General features: G+C 39.8%; 1 protein-coding gene, 1 long non-coding RNA gene and 1 pseudogene across 4 annotated transcripts in view; 1 reads left to right on the forward strand and 2 right to left on the reverse strand.

The window, feature by feature from the left end:
- Positions 1–29: 29 nt before the first annotated feature.
- Positions 30–21793, forward strand: LOC143443710 (uncharacterized). 2 transcript variants are annotated; one of them, XR_013112915.1, is made up of 4 exons: positions 30–50; positions 3279–3336; positions 20314–20524; positions 21525–21793. It is a non-coding gene; the product is annotated as an uncharacterized LOC143443710 (long non-coding RNA). The 2 variants fall into 2 exon arrangements; XR_013112916.1 differs by lacking the exon at positions 30–50 and adding an exon at positions 287–305.
- LOC117716332 (histone H3.3A-like) lies at positions 6584–7615 on the reverse strand (annotated as a pseudogene).
- Positions 17644–22859, reverse strand: part of Mroh9 (maestro heat like repeat family member 9) — a 62511-nt gene continuing 57295 nt past the window's right edge. For both annotated transcript variants that reach the window (XM_034513568.2, XM_034513567.2), the window contains 2 exons: positions 19807–19869; positions 17644–18097 (listed from right to left, as the gene is read on the reverse strand). In XM_034513568.2, the coding sequence (XP_034369459.1) occupies positions 17769–18097; positions 19807–19869 (392 nt within the window). In that variant the 3' untranslated portion in view covers positions 17644–17768. The remainder of the gene's footprint in view (positions 18098–19806; positions 19870–22859) is intronic.

Raw genomic sequence — 22859 nt, forward strand, 5'->3', positions numbered from 1 at the left:
GCTGAAGCCTCTCCCACCTCAATTCTTACCAACCCCTAGAAGCACAAACTGTGAGTATATTTACAAGTAGGTTCTTTTAAGAGTTAATTATGGTTAAATGATGTCATTTGGATGCAGCCAATCCTGTACAGGTCCATATGAGAAGAGAGATTAAGACATAGACCCTTTTAGAGGTTGGGAACCACCTACAAGCCAAGGACAGAAACCCCAGGGAGAAGCTAGATAGTAACAGATTTATCTTAGACTCTTAGTTTCCGGAACTGTGAGAAAACCAATGTCTGGTGTTTATGAAGGATTGCTTGAAGGTCTGTATAGTTTTTGTTGTTGACTATGCCTGAGGTGTGGTGTGAGAATGAGGCTGAAGCGATAAGGAAGGGGCTGAAGGTCATTAACAGGAACGGTGAAGCCTGCAGTGTACGGTTAAGAAACTTGCAACATTCTTGTAGCATTCTTAAAGAACTGAAGTTTAACAGGGCCAGTAGCAATTAAAGATCAGTTTACAACTTACTGTGCTGATAGCTTTGTAACAAAACCTGTCACATGAGATAGTAAAGGAGAAAATTCAAACCATAAAATAAAATCCCTGATCTTGAGATGCAGGAATATAAGCCTGTTAAGAACCAAGTGAGCCATGAGGCATGACAGGCTTATCTGCTCCTCACCAAATGCTATCTTGTGATTTTCCTTTGGTTTGATGTGGCCATAAAAATTACATGGGTAGGGAGTTCCCAAGGACAGTACAGAGCCCAGAATATGAAATTTGCTACACAGGCAAGCAACTCTGGACAGGGTGACAATACAAATCTTCTTCACAGGAGGGTGGTTGGCATATAACTAGATTCCCCTAAGCCAGCAGTTGCTAATCTGTGGGTCACGGCCCCCTTTGGAGGTAGCATATCAGATACCCTGCATATTTACACCATTCTGCATATTTCCATTAAGATTCATAACAGCAGCAAGATTATAGTTATGAGGTAGTAACAAAAGTGATTTTAGAATGGTTGGGGTCAGCACAATGTGAGGAACTGTATTAAAGGGTGGCAGCATTGGGATGGTTTGAGATCCACTGCCCTAAGCAAGGAATCTGAGCAAGCTCTACACCCATGCAGGAAAATCTTTTAGCCTACAAGCTTTCTGTTGTTCCTGGACACCACTGCGTTTCTTAAAGCAGATGGTAAAGTTCTTTAGCCAAGAAACATTTTTTTCTGGGTAGAAGCCAGAAACCTATGTTCCAAAAATACAAGTTTTTTTTTTTTCATCATGGCTTCCTAGGGGAAATGAAGGGTTTTCTGGACTGAGAAAAAAAATCCAGCCATCCTGCTGTGCATCCAACTCTGAGAGGATCCTTTCTGCTCTTAAGCTTAGATACTTGAAAGTATTGACACAACTCAATCCTTTTCGTATTTCCTGTCCTCTCTTCTTGCTTTGTTCTCTGGGGTTCCCGCCTACCATCAGCCACCATGACCACCTGCTTACATAATTCTTGCTTTCTGTTATTTATCTATTTTCTGCCAGGATCAATAAAGGCAATGAGTGTTTAAGAATTGTATTCGCTTCAGTGTCTTCAGTTGAAAATGCTTGACAGTTGATAGACACTTGATAGTACTGTGAGTTGAAACCCTTAGTGAAAATGTACTTTGCTCCTTAATCTGAGAGTCCAGTTTTGATTCATCCACCAAAAGTTGGGTTGGGAACTGGGGTTTGAGTCTCCCAAGGATCTGAGGGAGGGTTAAACCAGGTGAGGATTCTTTGGAGGTTTAATTGGACTGAAAGATTCTAGTTTATACTGAGTAGAAATCTAGAGATTGTCTCTGAAGTCTTTTTTATTTATGTAGCAAGTATTTGGTTGATTGAAGATTCCATAGATGATGGACAGCAAAAGCAGAAAGAACTGGTCTATGAGCTTGTAGATCTGCAATAGTGGGTGGGACAGTTCACTCAGAATCTAAGATTTTTTTTTTTATTCAAAATAATGACATTGATTCTCATACTATATCATTGTCCTTGGAATAAATGACTATATGGGCATTATCTGGGATTCTGAACTTAGTGTTGAGTAACACTTGGGGTCCCTATCATATTACTGGTTACCATTTTAAGTACTATCTATGTAATACCTCTAGTCCTCAGTACATTTCTAAGATACTGATATCTTTTCTGGTTTACTAAAGCCAATTGTCACTTATAGGAGGCTGATTTCAAAGCAATCCAGTATTGATAACACATTTAGCACAGATAATTTACATTAATTGATCTGTCATTCATTAGCAAACTAGCTAGTATTTAATGTTAATAACTGACACTGGATCACAAGATTTACCAAAGTATTCATTAGTGAATGTATAGATTCTACTATCACTGGTAAAATCTACTTTTTCTAAGAATAGTGTTCCTTTATTTTCCCCACTAAAACATAGCTATGTCGCAATCTTTCTTTTCTTCCAGTAAAATAAAAATTTTAGAAAAATGTTTCTTTGCATTTTATAGAATCTTATCATTTTTAATATAAACCCCTGATCAAGTGTAATCCTGTATCTCTGCTCCTCTCATGCATAGCCCACGATCAAGCTGGTGTCTGCAATTGTAAGGCCCCCACAAATGGAGGACCTCACCCAAGCCTTGGGAATTCTCGGCCACCCATTAACTGTAAGACACCAAACTTGATGCAATCAGCAAGAGGCATATTTTAATCAGTATACTGAGGTCAAGAGCCATGACATAACATGTGGGGTCTGACCCCCGGGCTTTGGAGACAGAGAGAATTTAAAGCCCAAAACCACAACTCAGGGGGGAAACCACAACCCAGGGGGAGTAAAGGAGGGCTATTGGAGAGCACCTGTGGAAAGTCCCAGCCCATCATTCAGTTTGTGACAGGGTACAATGAACAGGCTATTCTCTAAGAGTCTACACGTAATCCGCCATCCATCTTGTGGTCAGCCAAGTTCCTGGTATCCAGGGTACATAGGCACGCTAACTTGAACTCCCAGCTCAAACCCTATTCAATCTATCTTATGATCAGTTTTTAGTTCCTGGTACCCATAGCGCTTGGTCCCGCTGTCCTGAACTCCCAGCTCTAAACTCTTATCTTACTTATTTTGTCTTGTGTATAGCTAGTTTCCTAAGACCCAGAGCACAGAACAAACTGATCTGAACTCTTGACTCCATCTGTGGAAGGTTTAAAATTTTTAACTCTTTCACAATTACACACTATGAACCCTGGAAAGCTATCAGGGCCATTTGTTTGTTTTCAATTTGCTTATGTGTCTGTCTTCCACTAGGAGCTGGTGAGGACCATGAATCCAGAACTGTACACCAACATCCAGTGAAGGATCTCATGTAAGTAGACACTGAGGATACACTTGGTAAAACTTGAATGTATGAAGGACTATATTTTATCAACTCATTGTAAATATATGTTCTATATTTGACTCTGCTAAGAATAGACATAGACATTGAGTAACATTGCATGGGTCAAAACTCATTCCTTTGGGATGGACAAAGTGGTTTGCCTTGCCTACCCCTTATAGACCAACTTCCAGGTTTAGCAACTGAACCTAGCAGAAGTTGGAGAAGTATATAGCTATGTGCAGCTTTAGCAGCTAACACAAACATTGCATTTGCTGTCTGTGTTCTGGATAGTTTACATTTTTTTTTTCATCTTATTGAGCACAAAAGAGGCACTGGGAAGAAGGAACTGTTACTGTCAGCCTAATGATGCTGATGGGGAAACTGAGGTACCAAACACATAACCTCCCTCCCAAGGTTATAGACTTTAAAGTGATGAAGCTTGCATTTGAACTCAAGTTAACTGTCTACAGAACCTAAATGCTTGAACACTACTCCATAATACTTTTTTATATTACAAACCCAACAGGTTAAAGCAGCCTATAAGGACAGCTATACAATGGGACAATAATTTGATATATTAAGTGATTTTTTTTTTTTATTTAGTGTTTCCTGTAACATCAGTATTTCTTATCAAATTGCTATGACTTAGGGAAGGAACAACAGGATAAGCATAGAAAACTGGTTAAAATTTGGGCTGTAGGCACAAACAATAGGTACAAGAGAATAGCATTGTATTTTGTAACTCACCACAATCAGGCTTGTCACCCATAGAGAAGACAGAAACAAGACTTGTGTTCAGGCTGCTGCACCACAATGTTTGTTTGAAGGATCACTGCACCCTAAAGGGCTGCAGATTTTGTTGCAGAGAGAACTTAGTCCTGCTGCCATTTTTTCCCTCTGATAATTTTTTTAAAAAATTGCATTCTAGTTGTTGCTTCTCCTCTCAATCCTCTCATCCCATTCCTCCTCCCCCTTGCCTCCAGGAGGGTGGTCCCCCCTCCCCACCAGACCTCCCCCCTTCCCTGGGGCCTCAGGTCTCTTGGGGATTAAGCACATCTCCCACTAAAGCCTGACCAGGCAGTCCTCTGCTAAATTTGAGCCAGGGGCCTCTTACTGGCCCATGTGTGCTCCTGGGTGGTGGCTCAGTCCCTGGGAGCTCTCTGGGGGTCTGGATAAGTTGAGACTGCTGGTCTTCCTATGGGGTCACTGCTCTCCTCTTTAACTTTTTAATCCTTCCTCTAATTCAACATAAGAATCCCTGAATTCAGTTCAATGGTTGAGTGTAAGAATTTGCATCTGTTTCAATCAGCTGCTGGTAGGGCCTCTCAGAGGACAGCCATACTAGGCTCTCATCTGTAAGCATGTCATAGCATCAGTAATTGTGCCAGGCCTTGGTGCCCTCCCATGAGATGGACCACAAGTTGGTCAGATCACTGAACTGCCTTTCCTTCAGACTCTTCTCCATTTTTATCCCTGCAGTTCTTTTATTCAGGAACAGTTCTGGGTAAGAAATTTTGACTGTGGGTTAGTAACTCTGTTCCTCCATTTGTAATCTTGTCTATCTACTGGAGGGTTGACTCTTCAAGTTCCCTCTCCCCAATGTTGGGCATTTTGGCTAAAATCACCCCCACTGAGTCCTTAAAGTGTCTCATCTCCTGGGTCTCTGGTACTTTCTAGAGGGTTTCCCAACCTTTCACTCCTTGAGGCTACTTATCTCTGTACCCCATTTTTTAACTGGGTTATTTGTTGTTTGTTGTTTTTTTTTTTTATGGAGGTTAACTTCTTCATTCTTTATATATTTTGGGCATTAGCACCCTATCAGATGTGGGGTTAATGAAGATGTTTTTCCAGTGTGTATGTTGCCTATGTATCCTATTGATGGTGTCCTTTGCCTTACAGAAGCTTTTCAGTTTCATAAGGTCCCATTTATCAATTGTTGATCTTAGAGCCTGAGCCATTGGTGTTCTGTTCAGGAAATTCCCCTCCCCCCCCCCATGCCAATGAGTTCAAGGCTCTGTCTCATTTTCTCTTCTATTAGATTCAGTGTATATTGGACTTGAGTTTCACGCAGAGTAATAAATATGGATCTATTTTCATTCTCCTACATATAGACTGCCAGTTAGACCAGCACCATTTATTGATGCTTTCTTTTTTCCATGTATATTTTTGGATTCTTTGTCAAAGATCAAGTGTCCATAGGTGTGTGGGTTTACTTCTGGGTCTTCAATTCCATTCCATTGATTGACCTGCCCATTTCTCTACCAATACCATTTGGTTTTTATCGTTATTGCTTTGTAGTACAGCTTAAGGTCATGAATGGTGATTCCCAGGAAGTTCTTTTGTTGTTGAGAATTGTTTTGGCTATCCTGAGGGTTTTTTTTATTATTATTATTATTAATATGAAAGTGAGAACTGCTCTTTCCAGGTCTGTGAAGAATTGTGTTGGAATCTTGATGGAGATTGAATTGAATCTGTAGATTGCTTTTGGTAAGATGGCCATTTTCACTATGTTAATCCTACCAATCCATGAACATGGGAGATCTTTCCAACTTCTGCGGTTTTCTTTGATTCCTTTTTTTCAGGTATTTGAAGATCTTGTGTTTGTTTGTTTGTTTGTTTGTTTGTTTGAGACAGAGTTTCTCTGTATAGCCCTGGCTGTCTGGAACTCACTCTGTAGATCAGGCTCAGAAATTCACCTGCCTCTGCCTCCCAAGAGCTGGGATTAAAGGCCTGTGCCACCACTGCCCAGATGAGATCTTATTATATAATTATTTCACTTGCTTCATAAGAGTTACAGCAAGATATTTTATACTATTGTGGCTATTGTGAAGGATGTTATTTCTCTAATTTCATTCTCATCCTGTTTATCCTTTGTGTAAAGGAAGGCTACTGATTTGTTTGAGTTAATTTTATATCCCACCACTTTGCTGAAGTTGTTTATCAGCTGGAGGAGTTTTCTGTTGGAAGTTTGGGGATCTCTTATATTTACTACCATAGCATCTGCAAATAGTGACACTTTAACTTCTTCCTTTCCAATTTATATCCCCTAGATCTCCTTTTGTTGTCTAATTGCTCTGGCTAGAACTTTAAGTACTATATTGAATAGGTAGGGAGAGAGTGGGCAACCTTGTCCCAGATTTTAGTGGGATTGCTTCTAGTTTCTCTTCATTTAATTTGATGTTGACTGTTGGTTTGCTATATATATTGCTTTTATTATGTTTGGGTATGTACCATGAATTCCTGATATCTCCAAGATTTTTTTTATCGTTTAATGTATTTTAATAGCAAACTTACAGGAACAGCACAGAAGACAGACAACATTAAAAACATGTACTTGCATGTAGGACAACTCAGTTAGAAAAGTATAGTGATGGGTGGAATCTACTGTATGATAAAAATGCTACAAATACCATTTAGTTGCCGTCAATAAGAAATTTACTTATTTTAAAAAAAATCCAAATGCTGGCATTATCCAGAAAATTTTAACAGGTTTATTTATAATTGTTATAAAGTTGAACTGTTGAAATGTGTTCACTGAAATATTTTGCTTGCATTAATGCTTTACATCTTGCATTTATATTAAAACTTCACACACAAATGAACGTGGAGAAACTGCCAATACCTGATTCTGTCCCCTATGTTTCCACTCGCAATCATATACTTAGGTACCTTTGACCCCATGGAAAAAATATCTATCATTCAGAGCTACTGATAACAGGAAGAAGAGGAAAATTTTTTTTTTTTTTTGAGAATAAAATGTTTCCCCTCATAGTGGACTCTTAATTACGATCTCCGTGTATGCGGCGAGCTAGCTGGATATCTTTTGGCATAATTGTTACACGTTCGGCATGGATAGCACAAAGGTTGGTATCTTAAAAAAGGCCAATAGGCCTCACTTGCCTCCTGCAAAGCGCCAATAGCTGCACTCTGGAAGCGCAGATCTGTTTTGAAGTCCTGAGTAATTTCTCACACCAGATGCTGAGAGGGGAGCTTGCGAATCAGAAGTTCAGTGGACTTCTGATAGCACCTGATTTCACGGAGTGCCACAATACCAGGCCTGTAACGATGAGGTTTCTTCACCCCTCCAGTAGAGGGCGCACTCTTGTGAGCGGCTTTTGTAGCCAGTTGTTTCCTGGGTGCTTTACCACCGGTGGATTTGCGGGCAGTCTGCTTTGTATGAGCCATGGCACCTCCTTACTTACCCCCCTTCTCCTTTGGCTGGAGCTCGGTAAGCGAGAGGCGGCGCTGGCGTTAGAGAGCGGCGGCAGCGCGGGGGAAGGCTGTGAACACCTCCAAGATTTTTTTAACATGAAAGGGTGTTATATTTTGTCAAAGTCTTTTGCAGCATTCAATGAGATGATCATATTTTTTTCTTGAATTTGTTTCTATTGTATATTACGTTGGTGAATTTTCATACATTGAAGCATCCCTGCATCCCTGGGATGAAGCCTACTTAATCGTAGTGAATGATGCTTTTGATGTGTTCTTGGATTTGGTTTGAGAGAATTTTATTGACTATTTTTGTATCAATATTCATAAGTGAGATTGGTCTGAAGTTCTTTTTCTTTGTTGGGTCTTTGTGTGGTTTAGGTATCAGAGTAACTGACTTTATGAATGAATTAGGTAGTGTCCTTTCTGTTTCTATTTCATGGAATAGTTTGAAGAGTATTGGTATTAGCTCTTCTTTGAAGGTTTAGTAGAATCTTTTTTTCCAGAACAGGAAAGCCCATAAAGGCGTGTAACCTGCTGGAAGTTTTCTCAGTAGCATCATGGAGAAAAAAAAAAACAAAAAACAAAAACAAAAACAAAAAAAACAAAAACAAAAAAACCCAAAAACAAACAAAAAAAACCTACAAACAACAACAACAAAAACAATACAGAGGATACAGCACCATACATAAATAATACTACCTGTTTTCCCAAGTTTCATGCTTAGCAGAAAAAAAAGAGTTTATCAAGGGTCAGAGAAGTTGGTTGGTTGAGAGCTAAGTGTGGTCAGATCTTGAGATGGATGTAAATGGGGTCCTTGTGACATAGGGTAAATGGGGTCCCCTGTGACCTGGGCATAAATAGGGTATCCTCCAACATGGAGTAAATGAGGTCCAATGTGGTAAATGGAGTCCCCTGTGACATGAAGTAAGTGCAGTCTCCTGTGTTGTGGGGTAACCCATCAGACCTGATGGGCTGATGATGGCAGGCTTGAGCTGGGCTCAGTAAATGTCACTGAGGATCTGTGCTGATGACTGAGGATCAGCTACATTAGACTTGTACCTCTCTTCCTCTCATCTGGAAGACTGTCATCACTTGAGCCTCTTACGATACTGTTTATAGGATGGAACTGGGGCAGCAACCTGAAATGACTGAGAAATTTCTGTCACCAGGAAGAAAATGAACTATGAGAAAAAGTTGTAAAAAGGATATAACAAACAAAGTGAAATAGCTTTCATATCACATATGAAAAAGCTTCAGCCCAGCAGGTAACATTTATTGTTTAATAGACTCTGAAGACTATGCTAATTTATTTAGTCTTAGGTATTTAGACAGGGCTTCTATTTCTCACCCTTGAGTTAAATGAATAATTTATATAACAGCCTGGTTACATAAACATTAATCTCCATTTCACTCGGGCCAAAATTCCTGCTCCTAAACATTTCATCAGTTTGTCAGGTTTTATCTCTTGGATGTGTAATAAAATATTAAAATTGGAACCAGTCTCAGTTTCCTTTATCCATTATATTCAATGTTTAAGTCATAGGGAATCTATGTCCAAAATACGAGATGTTTGCTTTTCATTTTTGGCTGGGTTTCACCACAGTTTAAGTTATTATAAAAGGGCATTAAGAGAAGTTATAGACCATGTAGTGCTAGGCGAGCACCTGGCAGAGATTCTGGTTTCTCAGTCTGAAGTAAAGGAAAGGAATGTGTACAAGGTTGGGCTGAGTTACCACAGGATTGTTAAGCCAGAGCAAAGAAAGCATGGTATTAGACAGACTTTTAAATGTGAAAGGAATTGTTAACCTTTCCTTGCAAACATAAGCATCTGTGAGTTGACTGACACATCAGTTATTCATGGGCTTGTGGAGCAGATGAACCATCTACTATTAGGTCTCATTGCTCTTAGTTTGGGCTGTCCATCATGGTTGGTGTGGTTTGTCTGTCTTGCAAACCAGAGTGTAGTTCCCTACCACTTCTTCACTTTTGGTCCTGTACACAGTGTCCCTGTTTACATGCTTTCTCGCCTGGCCCTTTCTGGACAGAAAAATCAAAGCAGTATTTCTTCAAATCTCAATTTGAATGTTATTTTCCCACCCAGTGTTTCTCAATGCCTTACCAAGGAACGTGGAATAACCCCTCGTTCTCAGAACATCCTATGCCACTGTCCACAACTCAAGAGCCATCTTACATTTCTGCTTCCCATACACTATGCCTATCCACCCTGGCTCTCTTTGTGTCATGAACATACTAGGTTATTAGCATCTCAATTTCCCTCATATGTGATCTTTCTCAGCTCTTTATGGTTTTCTTCAACTTTTCTGATGATAAATGTCTATGTAATGTTCCCTTTTCTAAAAGTGAACATGTTCAAATCTCCATTTTGCATTAGTTTTCTTTAGGGCAAGATAAGCACACTGTATTTGCTTTCATTGCATACATGATAACATAGTTATACACATGTATGCTTATTTGCTTGATATTACATCTCTGGTAGTTAGTGAAGTCTATTTATAAAAAGACTTGTGACCACATTGCTTGATATTGTATTCCTGGTGCTGCCAGCTAGGAAGTGCTTCATAAATACTGACTCAATGATAAATGAAAGTATTTCACAGAATATACCTGGGGGGGCTGGTTTAGGGAAAGAACCTGAATGTCCTTAGATGCCCAGGAATATATATTAATACTTCCTTACATATTTAAGTCTACCTTAGTTTATGATCAATTCTTTAGAAATGAAATCAACAAATCTAAAAATTTCTTTTCATTTAAAACTGAGACACATGAGGCCAAGGAAATGGCTTGATGGGTAAGGTTGCCAGCTATGCAACCATGGAAACTTGACTCCCCAGCACCCATACAAAATGAACAAACAAACCAACAACACCTTGAACATGACTATGCATGCCTGTAATCCCTGTGCTATGGGAGAGAGACAGGAAATCTGGCTAGGTATTTTACCCAAGAAACCAAGCTTGAGGCTTAGTTAGAAGCCCTGTCTCAAGGGAATACAGAGGATCATGATAGAACAAGCTATGTAATACTCTCCATAAGTGCATATGTGGATGTGTGCCATACATATACATATGCACACAGGAGCATGTACTACATATACGCATGCTATTATATACATGCACAGACACAATAAAATACGTTTCGTGAGGGTATCTGATGCAAGGGGGTTGATGACTCGGACCTTTCTTTAGGTCAATGTAAGGCCCTGGAGTAACAAATAGGATGACCTTACACTGTTAGCCTGGGAAGATATAGATGTGGAAAAAATAAACAATCAAGGTTGAGGAGGGGTAAGAAAGTGTGGGTTTGAATCCTTGATCTTCAACTTATTCCACTAAGTTGAATCTCCTGGAAAATTACTCCCTATATTTTATTTATCTAAATGAGAGGGGTTTAAAATGTTTACCTTCAGAATGTTGTTATATGGATTAAATATTAGCTCTTAGGAAGAGCACAATAAAGTTAAACTCTACACTCAGCTCAGACATTTACTTGGGGTGAGTAGAAAACTTGTAGTCATCATGAATTCAGACATGCTATCCCAGTTCTTTACTGTCATAGCTTTACAAGGTAAAAGTTGTGAGGAGCTGTTGGACGTTCATATTAATAGTTTGACAGAATAGTTGTGAGTCTATTTAAATTCTTTATTTCATCTTGATTTAGCTTTGGTAGCATGCATATATATATATATATATACACACACACACACATATATGTACACACACACACACACACACACACATTTCTTTTAAATATTCCAGTTTGGCAGAATACTGACTTTTAAAGTATGTCATTTTTGATTCTCTAAGTTCCTTGGTGTCTGTTGTAATCTTTTCCTTTTCAATTCTAATTTTATTAACTTGTATACTCTATTTTTCTATTAAATTGGCTAATGGTTTGTCAATTTTGTTACTTTTTCAAAGGACCAACTCTTCATCTAATGGGTTGTATTTTTGTTTCCATATTCATTAATTTCCAACATGATGTTGATATTCTGATGATCTTTTTTTGTCTCCTCTTTATTCATTTATTTTTTTGAGAAAGTTTTTTTTTGTTTTTTTTTTCCCAAGGTCTTTAAGTGTATCATTAAGCTGGTAAGGGATCAGAGATATCTTTTTTAAAAAAATTCTTCATTTAATAAGGGCATACCAATGATTGAAATTCCTGTGAGTCTGAGTGTGTGGGTTCATTTATTTTAAACTTTTCTAAGTAGAGAATGTTTCTTTGTCTGAATGAGTTTATAAATTTTTATCAGTCAGTGCATCTGTGGAATGATGGTTGTGTTATGAATGGAAACTGAATTAAAGATCTATGAATTCTAAAATGTTATTGAGTTACTTATATGATTACTGTTGTGTGTATACATTGTAATATTGTACATAGATCTTGGTTTATGGCTTCTGTATCTCTGTGGTGTACTCTGTAAAATTAACCCATAGTTCATGCAATGGGTGTCATGCTCCATTTAGCTTCTGTCAGCCCAGACAACGTCATTTTCTCCATCCTCCATTGCATTTCCTCCATCCTCCTCTTTTCAAAAGTGACGTTTCAGTGCTTCCTTTGTGTCCGGTAGTGTCTGATGTTCAGGCAATGTGTATTCTGAGACATTTTTCACACTTGTAGGTGTAAGGAGAAAGACTAAACGTGAGGGGAAAATCACAATGCAAAGAAAAGGCAGCTGAAAATATTCAGAGTGAGATCTGCTGACACTGCAGGAATAGCTGAAGTCTTATGAACACATGGATATCTGTCTAAGAGGCTCCCTAATTCTAGCCATGCATTTTCACTATAGAATTATACTTTTCTCACACTTCTCATACCCTTTGACTAAAAACTTTCAGAATGATTTTTGTTTACATTACCCTTCTATGAAATAAATTAAAAGTTCTGCTGGATTAATTTTTCTCCATGTTATGGTAAGTTGAGGAGAGAAAGAGGCAGAAGGGAGATCCCAATGGAAGAACCTGATAGTTTGCTGAAAATAGAACATTGGGATAAAACTATTAGATTCTCTTTCAGCTCTCTGAGCACCTGGTTGTCTAAAGTGCTTTAAACTGGTTTAACTTTCAGGGATTCACTTTTTAGATCTTGTTCTATGTTTAGTGAGCTGGAGTTTAACATGGATTTTGACTTTTTGGATGGTTTTAATATTGTTATGGAAATATTCATGGTTCTTTAGAAGTGTTACCCTAACCCCACCCTCTCATTCTCACTGTAACAATCTTGACAGAAGCCCCCTCCCCAACACCACCACCAAGAAAAATTGTAACATGGTATATTTTGGCTGGCTTTTCTGACTATATATTTTTGTCTGACACCTGTAGCAGATTACCAAACCAATTTTCCCTATGGTCTGGTTACTCATAGCCCCTCTCAAAAATCACTGTTTTAGGCTCAGTCTACAGAACCTAAAATTCTCTGTGTATCATGGTTTCAAATTTTCCAAAAGTACTTATCTAGTTCCTATTATGGTCAATCAGTTCTGGAAAGTTCCAGGAACTTGGTGGCAAGTACAACACAGTACATATCACCAAAGAGCTCATGGATGAGTGCTTGGAAAACAGATGACTTTTTAGAACTGATTTTTATTTTTAAGATTATAACATCACACTTCTTTCCCTCTTCCCAAACCCTCTCGGTATACTGCTCTGCAGACGGCTTTATGTTTCTTCAAGGGCTGTGACTTGTTTTAAATTGATTCTTTTGATCAGTGTGCATCTGAGTGCTTCTCAGATGATAGCCTTTGCTGTAGGATGTAGGATTCCAGTGGTCAAGAAGTTTAGTGTCCACTCTTACAGTATTTATATTCTGACTTGGAATAATACACAGAAAAGTTACATATACAAATAAAGTTTAAAAGCAAAAAGGGAAAATAAAAGGGCTCCTGCCTGTAAATTCCATTTATTCTGTGCAGATTCTGAAACATTAATGAATCTTTTGGTATATATTTCTAAACATATATGTTTAATAACATTGTACATGCACATGTCAGTTTGAGAATAGATGCATTAAACTCTTAATATAGTTAACTGGATCATACTTTAACGTCTCTTAAATAAAGACATGTCTTGTAACAATGCCATTTCATAGTTTTAGTTGGCAAACTCTTACTTTTCAGTACATAAAAAAATGGGGTGGAATTTAAGAATGAGCCAAAGAATACAGCATCATAATAGTAGAGGACAGGCCTATCTATGAGAACAAAAGCCAGACAGTACCAGGAATCCCATTAGGCTGAAAATAATATAAATGAAAGCCAATAGTGTAAAATGGAGTTGAGGAGTTTGGACTGCATCTCTAACGTGGTGTTAGTGGTATTGAACTGTAGGCTCATCCGCCCACATGACTGAGGAGTGTACATGTCATGAGGGGCCGCAGAACTGAAGCTGCAATAACAGGATGCCAGTGAAGAGAGATGTTCTGGCAATGTGGAGGAAACCATGCTATATTCTTCATTTCTCCCAGAGAGGTTTCATACAAGGGGTCCCTAGGGCTGTTAGGATGAATATTTGTTTATGACAGGATTTCTTAGATGGGCATACAGGCAGTCCAAAGTGGCTGAAGTCACACTGGAGAGGCAATGAGTTTAGTACCTGTCCAGGTCATGAGGGTAGATTCCTCAGTAGTCCTAAAAACGTAGAGGTTTCCTGAGGACTCTCTGGTCTCCAGTTCATATTGGAAGGTCACAGATATTGGGTTCTAATGTCAGCAAAGAATGGTAGCAGCAGCAGCAGCAGCAAAATAAGCATAGGGTAGATGAGCTTGCCATCACAATGTGAAGGCAACAAGGCAAAAATCAAAGCTTTTCTCTCTTGTTTGGAATTCTATTTATGTGACCTACCACTGGAAAGTGCTATCTATCTTTAGGATTGATCTTCCAATTTTAGTTAAACTGATCAAGAAAATCACCCATAGGGATGCTCTACTGAGTTTCTTTCAGTTGGTTCTTGGTTCAGCCAAACTGTAAGATTAACTGCATGCTCCCCGAGGTAGGGTTTTTTTTTTTTTTTTTTTTCATTTTAGTAGAGATGTTTCATAGCCAAAGGTCAAGCTTTAATAATGTACTTTCATGCTTTAAGGTGGTATATGTTTTTGAAGGAAGAACAGGATGCATATGTAGAACTGATTTGCTTCCATGAGGTCTTTACATGTAAACAAGACAAATGACCCCTTGATGAACCAGACCTTGATAGGTATGGAGTATTGTAAGAAGCCATCCAGATGTCCATTCTGGTAATGGGATAGGACAGCTCTGCCATGCTCCAGGGGCCCTCTGTCTGCCTTGGTTGGCTGACTTCACCTAAAGAAATCAACCCTGTGGGGGTGGGGCATGCGATTTCCTTTCAGCTGAGAACTGATGAAGTTGGAATGTTCTCTCCTGCTTAGCATCCTCTGCTGAAATTTTGATCACATCTAGTCCTATGGACCATAAGTATTTGTGGCCTTGAGGGGTATGGGCAACTAATGTCCTCCATGATGGAGTGTTTGCTTTGAAATCTCTTCACAAGTGCTTCCTTAACAGTGACTAGAGAAGCCATAGTTTGTCTTCCTCCCTCTCAGACTTTAGTTTTATTCATTCCTTCTGTTTCCATTTTCAGGTCTTGCGCAGTTTTATTCATAAATAAATAAATTGTATTTCCTATTTTTCTTTAAGGGGATTGTTTCCCCTTTGAAGGCTCCTGTCATCTTGTATTGCCTAGTATAACTGTACTCAGAAAGGCTCCACCCAGCAGTTGACCAAAACAAATGCAAAAATCTACAGCCAAACATTAGACAGAGCTTGGGAAGTCTTGTGGAAGAGTTGGGGGAAGAACTGAGGATCCCAGAGGAGATAGGGACTCCACAAGACCAACAGAAGCGACTAACTTGAATCTATGGGGCTCCCAGAGACTGAAATACCAACCAAAGAGCATATATGGTCCCCTGCACATATGTGGCAGATTTATAGCTTGGTCTTTATATGGGTTCCCCAACAACTGTAGTGGGAACTTACCCTGATATATTGCCTTCCTGTGGATTCTGCTCCTTTAGGTGGACTGTCTTCTCTGTCCTGCAGTGACTTAAGGAGCCAGGATCCATTTTCCAGTAAAAACAATACCAAATATCTCTTAAATTCTTGCTAAAACAAAAGAATTGTTATCTTTCCACAAGACAACAATTATTGCTTAGCATAGCAAGTAATTTGAATAAAGACTGAGAAGATGTAAAAAGAACCTTGTTTCTCTAGTCCTTTCAAGGAATTGCCACTTGTATGAATATCCCAGAAGAAAGAGGCTACTTGTGCCAATGTCCTCCTGGGTACAGTGGACTGACCTGTGAAACTACCACTAATTCCGGTGGAGGGAACCCTTGTCAACATGAGGCGCCTGCCATGAAGACCCTGAGCACCTGCCATGAACACCCTATCTGTGTCTGCCCTGCTGGATATGCTGGAAGGTTCTGTGAGACAGACTACAAAGAGTATGCTTCCAAGCCCTTGCCACAATGGGGCTGTGTGCCAGGATGGAATCAAAGACTACTCTTGCTTCTGTGTGTTTGGATTCCTAGGCAGGCATTATGACCTGGAAGTGGATTGATGTGTTTCTGATCCCTGCATGAATAAGGCTGTATGCCCACGAGATAGAAAGATACATGTGTGTTTGTCCTCAAGTGTATTCTGGTGTGAACTATGAGTTAGAGATTGATGAATGTGGATCCTAGCCATGTCCACATGGTGCCATGTGTCAGGATGCTCTTGGGGTTCACTTCTGTGACTATGTACCTGGATTCCTTGGAGACCATAGTGAACTCAACTTCGATGAATGTGCCAGTCAGCTATGTCTTCATAGACTATGTACGGATGGAAGAAACAACTCCCACTGTGACTGCACAGGTAGGAGATTCACAGGGCCACACTGTGAGACCTGCCTCATTGTTGGTCAAAGACTTGTCAAGATGATGCAACACATGAAGACACTGTTGACACTACATCGATTACTGCTAGCTTGGATACATAGATGACGTGGGTGAGATGAATATAAATAAATGTATTAGCAATCTCTGGCAATTGGGGGTGGTGGTGGGAGAGAATGTTCTGTGCTGTCCTCACAAGATCTATATGGTAGCCTGCCTCCCTCTTTCAATTACCTTGGAACCTCAGGCTATGTTTGTATCTGTCAGCCTGGACTTGGAGACAGGAAAATAACTTCTCTGTGAGGCTCCACTCAGCAGCTGACCAAATTAGGCACAAAGACCCACAGCCAAATATTAGACAGAGCTCCCGGGATCTTGTGGAAGAGTTGAGGGGAAGAACTGAGAAACCCAGAGGATAGAACCTCCAGAAAACCAACAGAGTCAACTAACCTGGGCCCATGGGGGATCCCTGAGATTGAACCACCAACCAAAGAGCATATAAGGGCTGGGCGTAGGTCATCCACACATATGTAGCAGATATGAAGTTCGGTCTTCATGCAGGTCTTCCAACAACTGTAGTGAGGACTTACCCTGACTGTGTTACCTGCCTGTGGATCCTGCCCCCTTAACTGGGCTGTCTTCCTAACCTCAGTGGGAAAGGATATACCAGGCTCTGCAGTGACTTGAGGTACCAGGGTGGGTTGGCTCTCAGGAGGGACCTCCCCCTTCTCAGTGTGAAGGAAAGGGGATGGGGGAAGGGTCATATAAGAAGGGTACTGGTAGGTGGGGGGGGGCTGAAATTGAGTTGTAAAATGAATGAATAAGTAAACAAATTAATGAGGGAAGAAGATATTATATTTAAGGTCATTTTCTTGTGCTTCAGGTGGAGTCCAGGTATGGAGTGCAGTTTAAGGCTACTGGGTATGCTTTAAGGGGACTTGGTCAGCAAGGGTTTGGGCCAGGGTCTTGCCTGATTGTCTCTGGTGGAAAGCAGGGAAAGTTGTGACTTGGAAAACGGAGCACTAGGGACGGTACTGAGAGATATTTTCAATCAGGATGTTAGGACAAGACAGCAGCAGTGCCCACCCACTTTGATTAAGAAAGCATGAAAATGCACCTCAGGTTTACCAGTGTGTATGATATAGGGTTTTGCTCATTGCCAGACAGGTGGTAGAATGTTCAAATTCATATCTTTTAATATAAAGTTAAAAGGGCTAGTGATAACTTTTAATATTCCTCAGAAAAGGATTTAAGCACAGACTGAGGTTATTAAGAGGCAAGGGACATTTGCTTCTTTTTTAAGTAAAATATTCAAATTTCTTCACATTACACTTCTTCGGAATATCTTCATCAATGTCTCTGTATTGCTCTTCGGGTATCTTCAGATGAGGCTGTAACAGACTATCTCTTTTAGTGCTTTCTGTATCACTCTCTTTGAGGGCTATAATATTGGCCACATCATAAACGAGCCTCAGTTTTTTGGTACAGAACATCTTAACCCATTTTCGGAAGGTTTGTTTGATTGTTGAAGAAGCCATTCGATTGGCCATTTCCTTAAAAAGTTTATGGGTTTTTTCTGCCAACACCTTGATCAGAGGGTCTTCCTCCCGGGTCAACCGCTCAATAGCTGTAACGGCAGAGGGGTCCTTAGTTCAAGGTCTAGCTGACTTCAAGCAACATTATGTCTAAGCAGTCACATTTTAGCAAGTCACTTTCTCCTGTATTCTCCTCCTGTAACTCTTCCCTACCCTGCTCTTTACTTGACTTATATTAACTATTGAAGAAAAACAAAAAAAGTTACCAAATTTATGGCAAACATATGTGCCAAGCATTCAGCTCAGTATCATAAGGAAAGTATTTTGTATTGGTGATAGTCATGTAAAACATTGGAATGAGTCCAAGTGATTATTAATTAATAGGAAACTGACTAAAATTAAGGTCATCATACAAAAAATAACACATGTATTTTACTATAAGGAGGTCATGGCATAGTCATTGGAATGAAAATACACTTATGATAAACAGCCTTCGAATTGTAACAATCCTGCTTCAACCTTACAAGTGCTGGGATTACAGGGTGAGCAATATTATTTTATCTTTTCGATAAAAGAAATAGAATGAAGAGGGATGTTTTAGAAAAGAAGAGGAAAAGACAAAAGGAAAAGACAAAGATCTGAAGAAAAATTAAAGAAGTGTAGTGCTTGGCATTAAGCAGGTGGTCAGAAGTGTTAAATGAGTAAAAGTGACTGAATAGATGAAGGAGAGATAAAGATGTGTCAACTGGAAACAATGTAGCAACTGAACCCTGGGTAGGAGACACTGACAAAGGAGGAGACTGCATAAGTACAGCAGCGTGAAAGTTCAAGGGAAACTCATGAACTTCCAGCAGTGCTGATGAAATTTCTCTGAATAACAGTAATTTCAGAAAGAAAAACATGCATGTGCATGTGCATGCGTGCACACACACATGCACACACACACACACACACACACACAGAGAGAGAGAGAGAGAGAGAGAGAGAGAGAGAGAGAGAGAGAGAGAGAAGCATAAGGCTACCCTAGCTATTTTCTTTATTTTTTGTTTTAGATTTACTTATTTTATTTTATGTCTATGAATGGTTTGCCCAAGTGTATGTGTGTGCAGCACATGTGCGCCTGGTGCCTGAGGAGGTCAGAATAGGGTGTTTGGTCCCCTGGAAATGGTGTTACAGATGCTTGTGAGCCATTATGTTGGTGTTGATAGTTGAACTTTGATGCTCTGCAAGAACATGTGCTTCCAACTGCTGATCGATCATCTCTCCAGTCTCCCTGCCAGCCGCTATTTTCTAATAAGGCAGTACAGAGATGCGAAGAGAGAGCCATGCCCATGATCCAAGCCATTTGAAGGAATAACATTACCCTTCTTCTTCCCCCCACCCCCCGAATGCAATATATGTTAGTATCCACTAGAATCTAAATTCCACGAGGAAAGAGCCTACTTTACTAGAGTAACCCAGCAACTACATGGTGCTATTACATTGGACATGTTGAAAAAACTGCAGAATGCGTAAGGGAATGACTCCTGAACTTTCAATAACTTCCCAAGGCTCTAGCATGATCATTGGATTTCAGATAATAAATGGCATAAATTTGGAGACTGAAATAGACAGAGAAATAAAATAGGGAGAGAGAGAAAAAAATAGAAAATGCCCCTTAACCTAGTCCCTCTCCTAAGTTTTCCTAATCATAAACCCACCGCCAACCGATTTCCATTCTGTAACCCTTATATAGAACTTTTATTTAACAAGAATCAAAATGGTGAATTTTTGGATCTATACATGAGAACCCCAATCTTACCCTCAATCATGATGTCAATTTCTTCTTTGAGTAGTAAATATTCTCTTGATTTCCCCAAGTACCCTATATGTAAGAGATAAGCAAAGTTAGACCAAATTAAACTATCAAGTATGTTTCTCTTGTTATCTTGCTACATCCTAGAGTCTCATTAAACTATATTTTAGTGATCTCAAATGATTATTTTTTAATGAAAAATTAAGTATGTTTATGAAGAATGACTACAAAGTGAACACACCTTAGTCATATGTAGGTTCAAGCCCCACAAACGTTCCGCAAGTCTGTGCAAGTTCCTTGTCATTTGTACACAATTGTGTATGTTCCTTCACACCAAATGTATTTTGAAGCTCTATTATCTTCATTCAGCATATTTTTGTGAAATGTACTCACATTCTTTCCTGTTGCAATACCACGTGTATTTCCATTGTTACATGCAGAGTAGAGATTTCTTAAAACAGCCTGGCTATTGGCTCATTTTGTTTACATATCATCTATTATTAACTTCTCTAGTTGGTGGTGGAACCTGGGAGAATGGAGCTGAGGACCAAAGTCTCATGTGATAGCCAACTTTATTCATAGCAACAGACAAGTTATACTCCGAGAGTTAAGAAGAGTCACATGCAATGGAATATTACTCAACTGTCAAAAAGATAACGTCATAAAATTTGGATGGAACTTGAAAAAATAATCCTGAGTGAGGTAACCCAGAAAGATAAACATGGTATGTATTTACTTATAAGTGGATATTAGCTGTAAAGTAATCATGCTACAATCCACAGAGTCAGAGAGGCTAGGTGACAAGGAAGACTCAGGGGGGATGCATGGATCTCCCTGGGAAGCAGGAAAGAGAATGGCTCTTGTTGGTTGCCTGGGGGTTGATGGGGATTAGAACAGGTGGGATCAGGTTGGGGCTGGAAGGGAGAGAGTACTGTGAGAGATGACTGGCACTGAGTGGGAGGGTGAGCATTTCAGGGCAAGGCAGAAAAGAAACCTAGTGCAATATAAACTCCTAGAAATCCATGAGGGTTACCCTAGAAAAGACTCTTAGTAATGGGAGCTACAGAACCTGAACTGGCCATCTTTTGTAAATAAGCAAGGCTTCCAATGGAAGGACTGGGACACTAACCCAACCACAAAACCTTTCACCTACAATTTATCCTGCCTGCAAGATGTGCAGAGGTAAAGGTGGCACAGAACTTGTGGGTGTGGCCAACCAATGACTGGTCTAGCTTGAGGACCATGACACAAGAAAAAGCCCATGGCTGGCACTGCCTGGCAGACCAGGAACCAGTGTCTGTATACACCCAAAGACCTAAGATAGAACCAAATATGACCAGCAAATATAAGTCAATGAACTTATTCCTTGGTAGATCAGACCCTAGCATAATCATCACCAGAAAGCCTTCATCCAGTCATTGATGGGAGCAGATGCAGAGACCCACAACCAAACATTAGGTAGAGCTCTGGCAATCCCACAGAAGAGGATGAAGGAGGGTTGTAGGAGCCAGAGGGGTCAAGGACACCAAAAGAAAATGATTCATATAATCAACAAACCAGAGTTTATAAGGGCTCGAAGACACCGAAGCAACAATCAGGGAACCTGTATGGGTTTGACCTAGGTCCTCTGCATATATGTTATGGTTGTGTGGGGCTTGGCATTCTTGTGGAACTACTAAAAGTGGGAAGGGGACTTGTCTCTAACTTTTTTTGTCTGATTTTAGGGGCCTTTTCCTTCTACTGGGATGCCTTATCCAGCCTTAATATGAGGGTATGTGCCTAGTCTTATAACTTAATATGCCATGTTTGGTTGATATCCCTCAGAGGGCTGCCTTTTGCTGAAGAGAAAGGTGGGAAGAGTGGATCTGAGGGAGAGGGTAAGTGATGGGGGGTACTGGAAGAAGAGGAGGCATGGCAAAGATGCGAGAGAATAATAAATAAAAACATATGGGGGAGCTGTATATGTAGGGGAGGATGGCCCTGTTGGGCATAGGTGGGAGACAAGATCATTGGTACCCTGAAGGCTGAGCACTGAGGGGGGGGAATCTGAGGGTGGGGAGGGAGGCTGGGGGTAGGTGGGTAACACCTTCATAGAGGCAGGAGGAGGGGGGATGGGATAAGGGGTTCCTGGGTGGTGGGGGAAATATGGTAAGGGGATAAAATTTGAAATGTAAATATTATATCCAATAAAAGAGGGGAAAAATAGAAAAGCGGTTAGAACCAACATTCTTAATAAAATGTCAGCCCTCTTTAAAAAAAAAACTATCTTGATACTAAAATTTGTTTTGAGAATTGTATATTGCAGAATGATCAGCCTTGGTGTATCTACTCAACAAGCAAGCTGGGCAGACCTGCTCAAACCTCTGAGGTCCGTGAATTCCATCTGGAGGCAGCAAAGACACAGCATCAGAGGATTGTCAACTTGCTCTCCCCCCCCACTCCTCTTCTAATATCTCAACGCCCATAATCAGCTTGAAGAAGCTAATGATGAGTCAGCGCCCCTATTCCCTGGGCATGGGGACTAAGGTGGTAAATGTTGGGCTGTCTCCCTAGGGAAAAGTAGTGGTTTTGTCAGAATAGAGAGGATTAGCTAGGGTTTATTGCATAGCCATAACCTATTAGTAGAAATCTGTATAATTAATATCAAGATGAAGATATAAATTCTTAAATGGCACCAATTTACTTTGTTTACAAATTTTAAGGTTTTCATTGGCATGAGCTTCTTAGTGATATAAGAGTGAGATGAATATTGTTACTCTCATAGGCATTGTACCAGTATAACACACTTAGGAATACAAAGCTTAGACCCAGTCCTTCTTTAACTTTTTTAACTGATTTGAGATGGTCAGCCTGTGAGTTAAGGGACTATAGCAAATTCATGACTTGGAGTTTATTATAAGGGTGTTCTCTATGTTTTATTTAGAAATAGCTGAGTGGAGTTAACAGGCAACAGTCCAGATTACCTTACATGGATAGCTGGTTTTCAAAACATCAGAAATCCTTAGAATTGACATGACAAACATTTCAGTATTAATGTTCATTTTCATTAGAGACCTGTC

The sequence above is a fragment of the Arvicanthis niloticus genome, chromosome 10, assembly GCF_011762505.2.
Source record: "Arvicanthis niloticus isolate mArvNil1 chromosome 10, mArvNil1.pat.X, whole genome shotgun sequence".
Classification (NCBI taxonomy): domain Eukaryota; kingdom Metazoa; phylum Chordata; class Mammalia; order Rodentia; family Muridae; genus Arvicanthis; species Arvicanthis niloticus.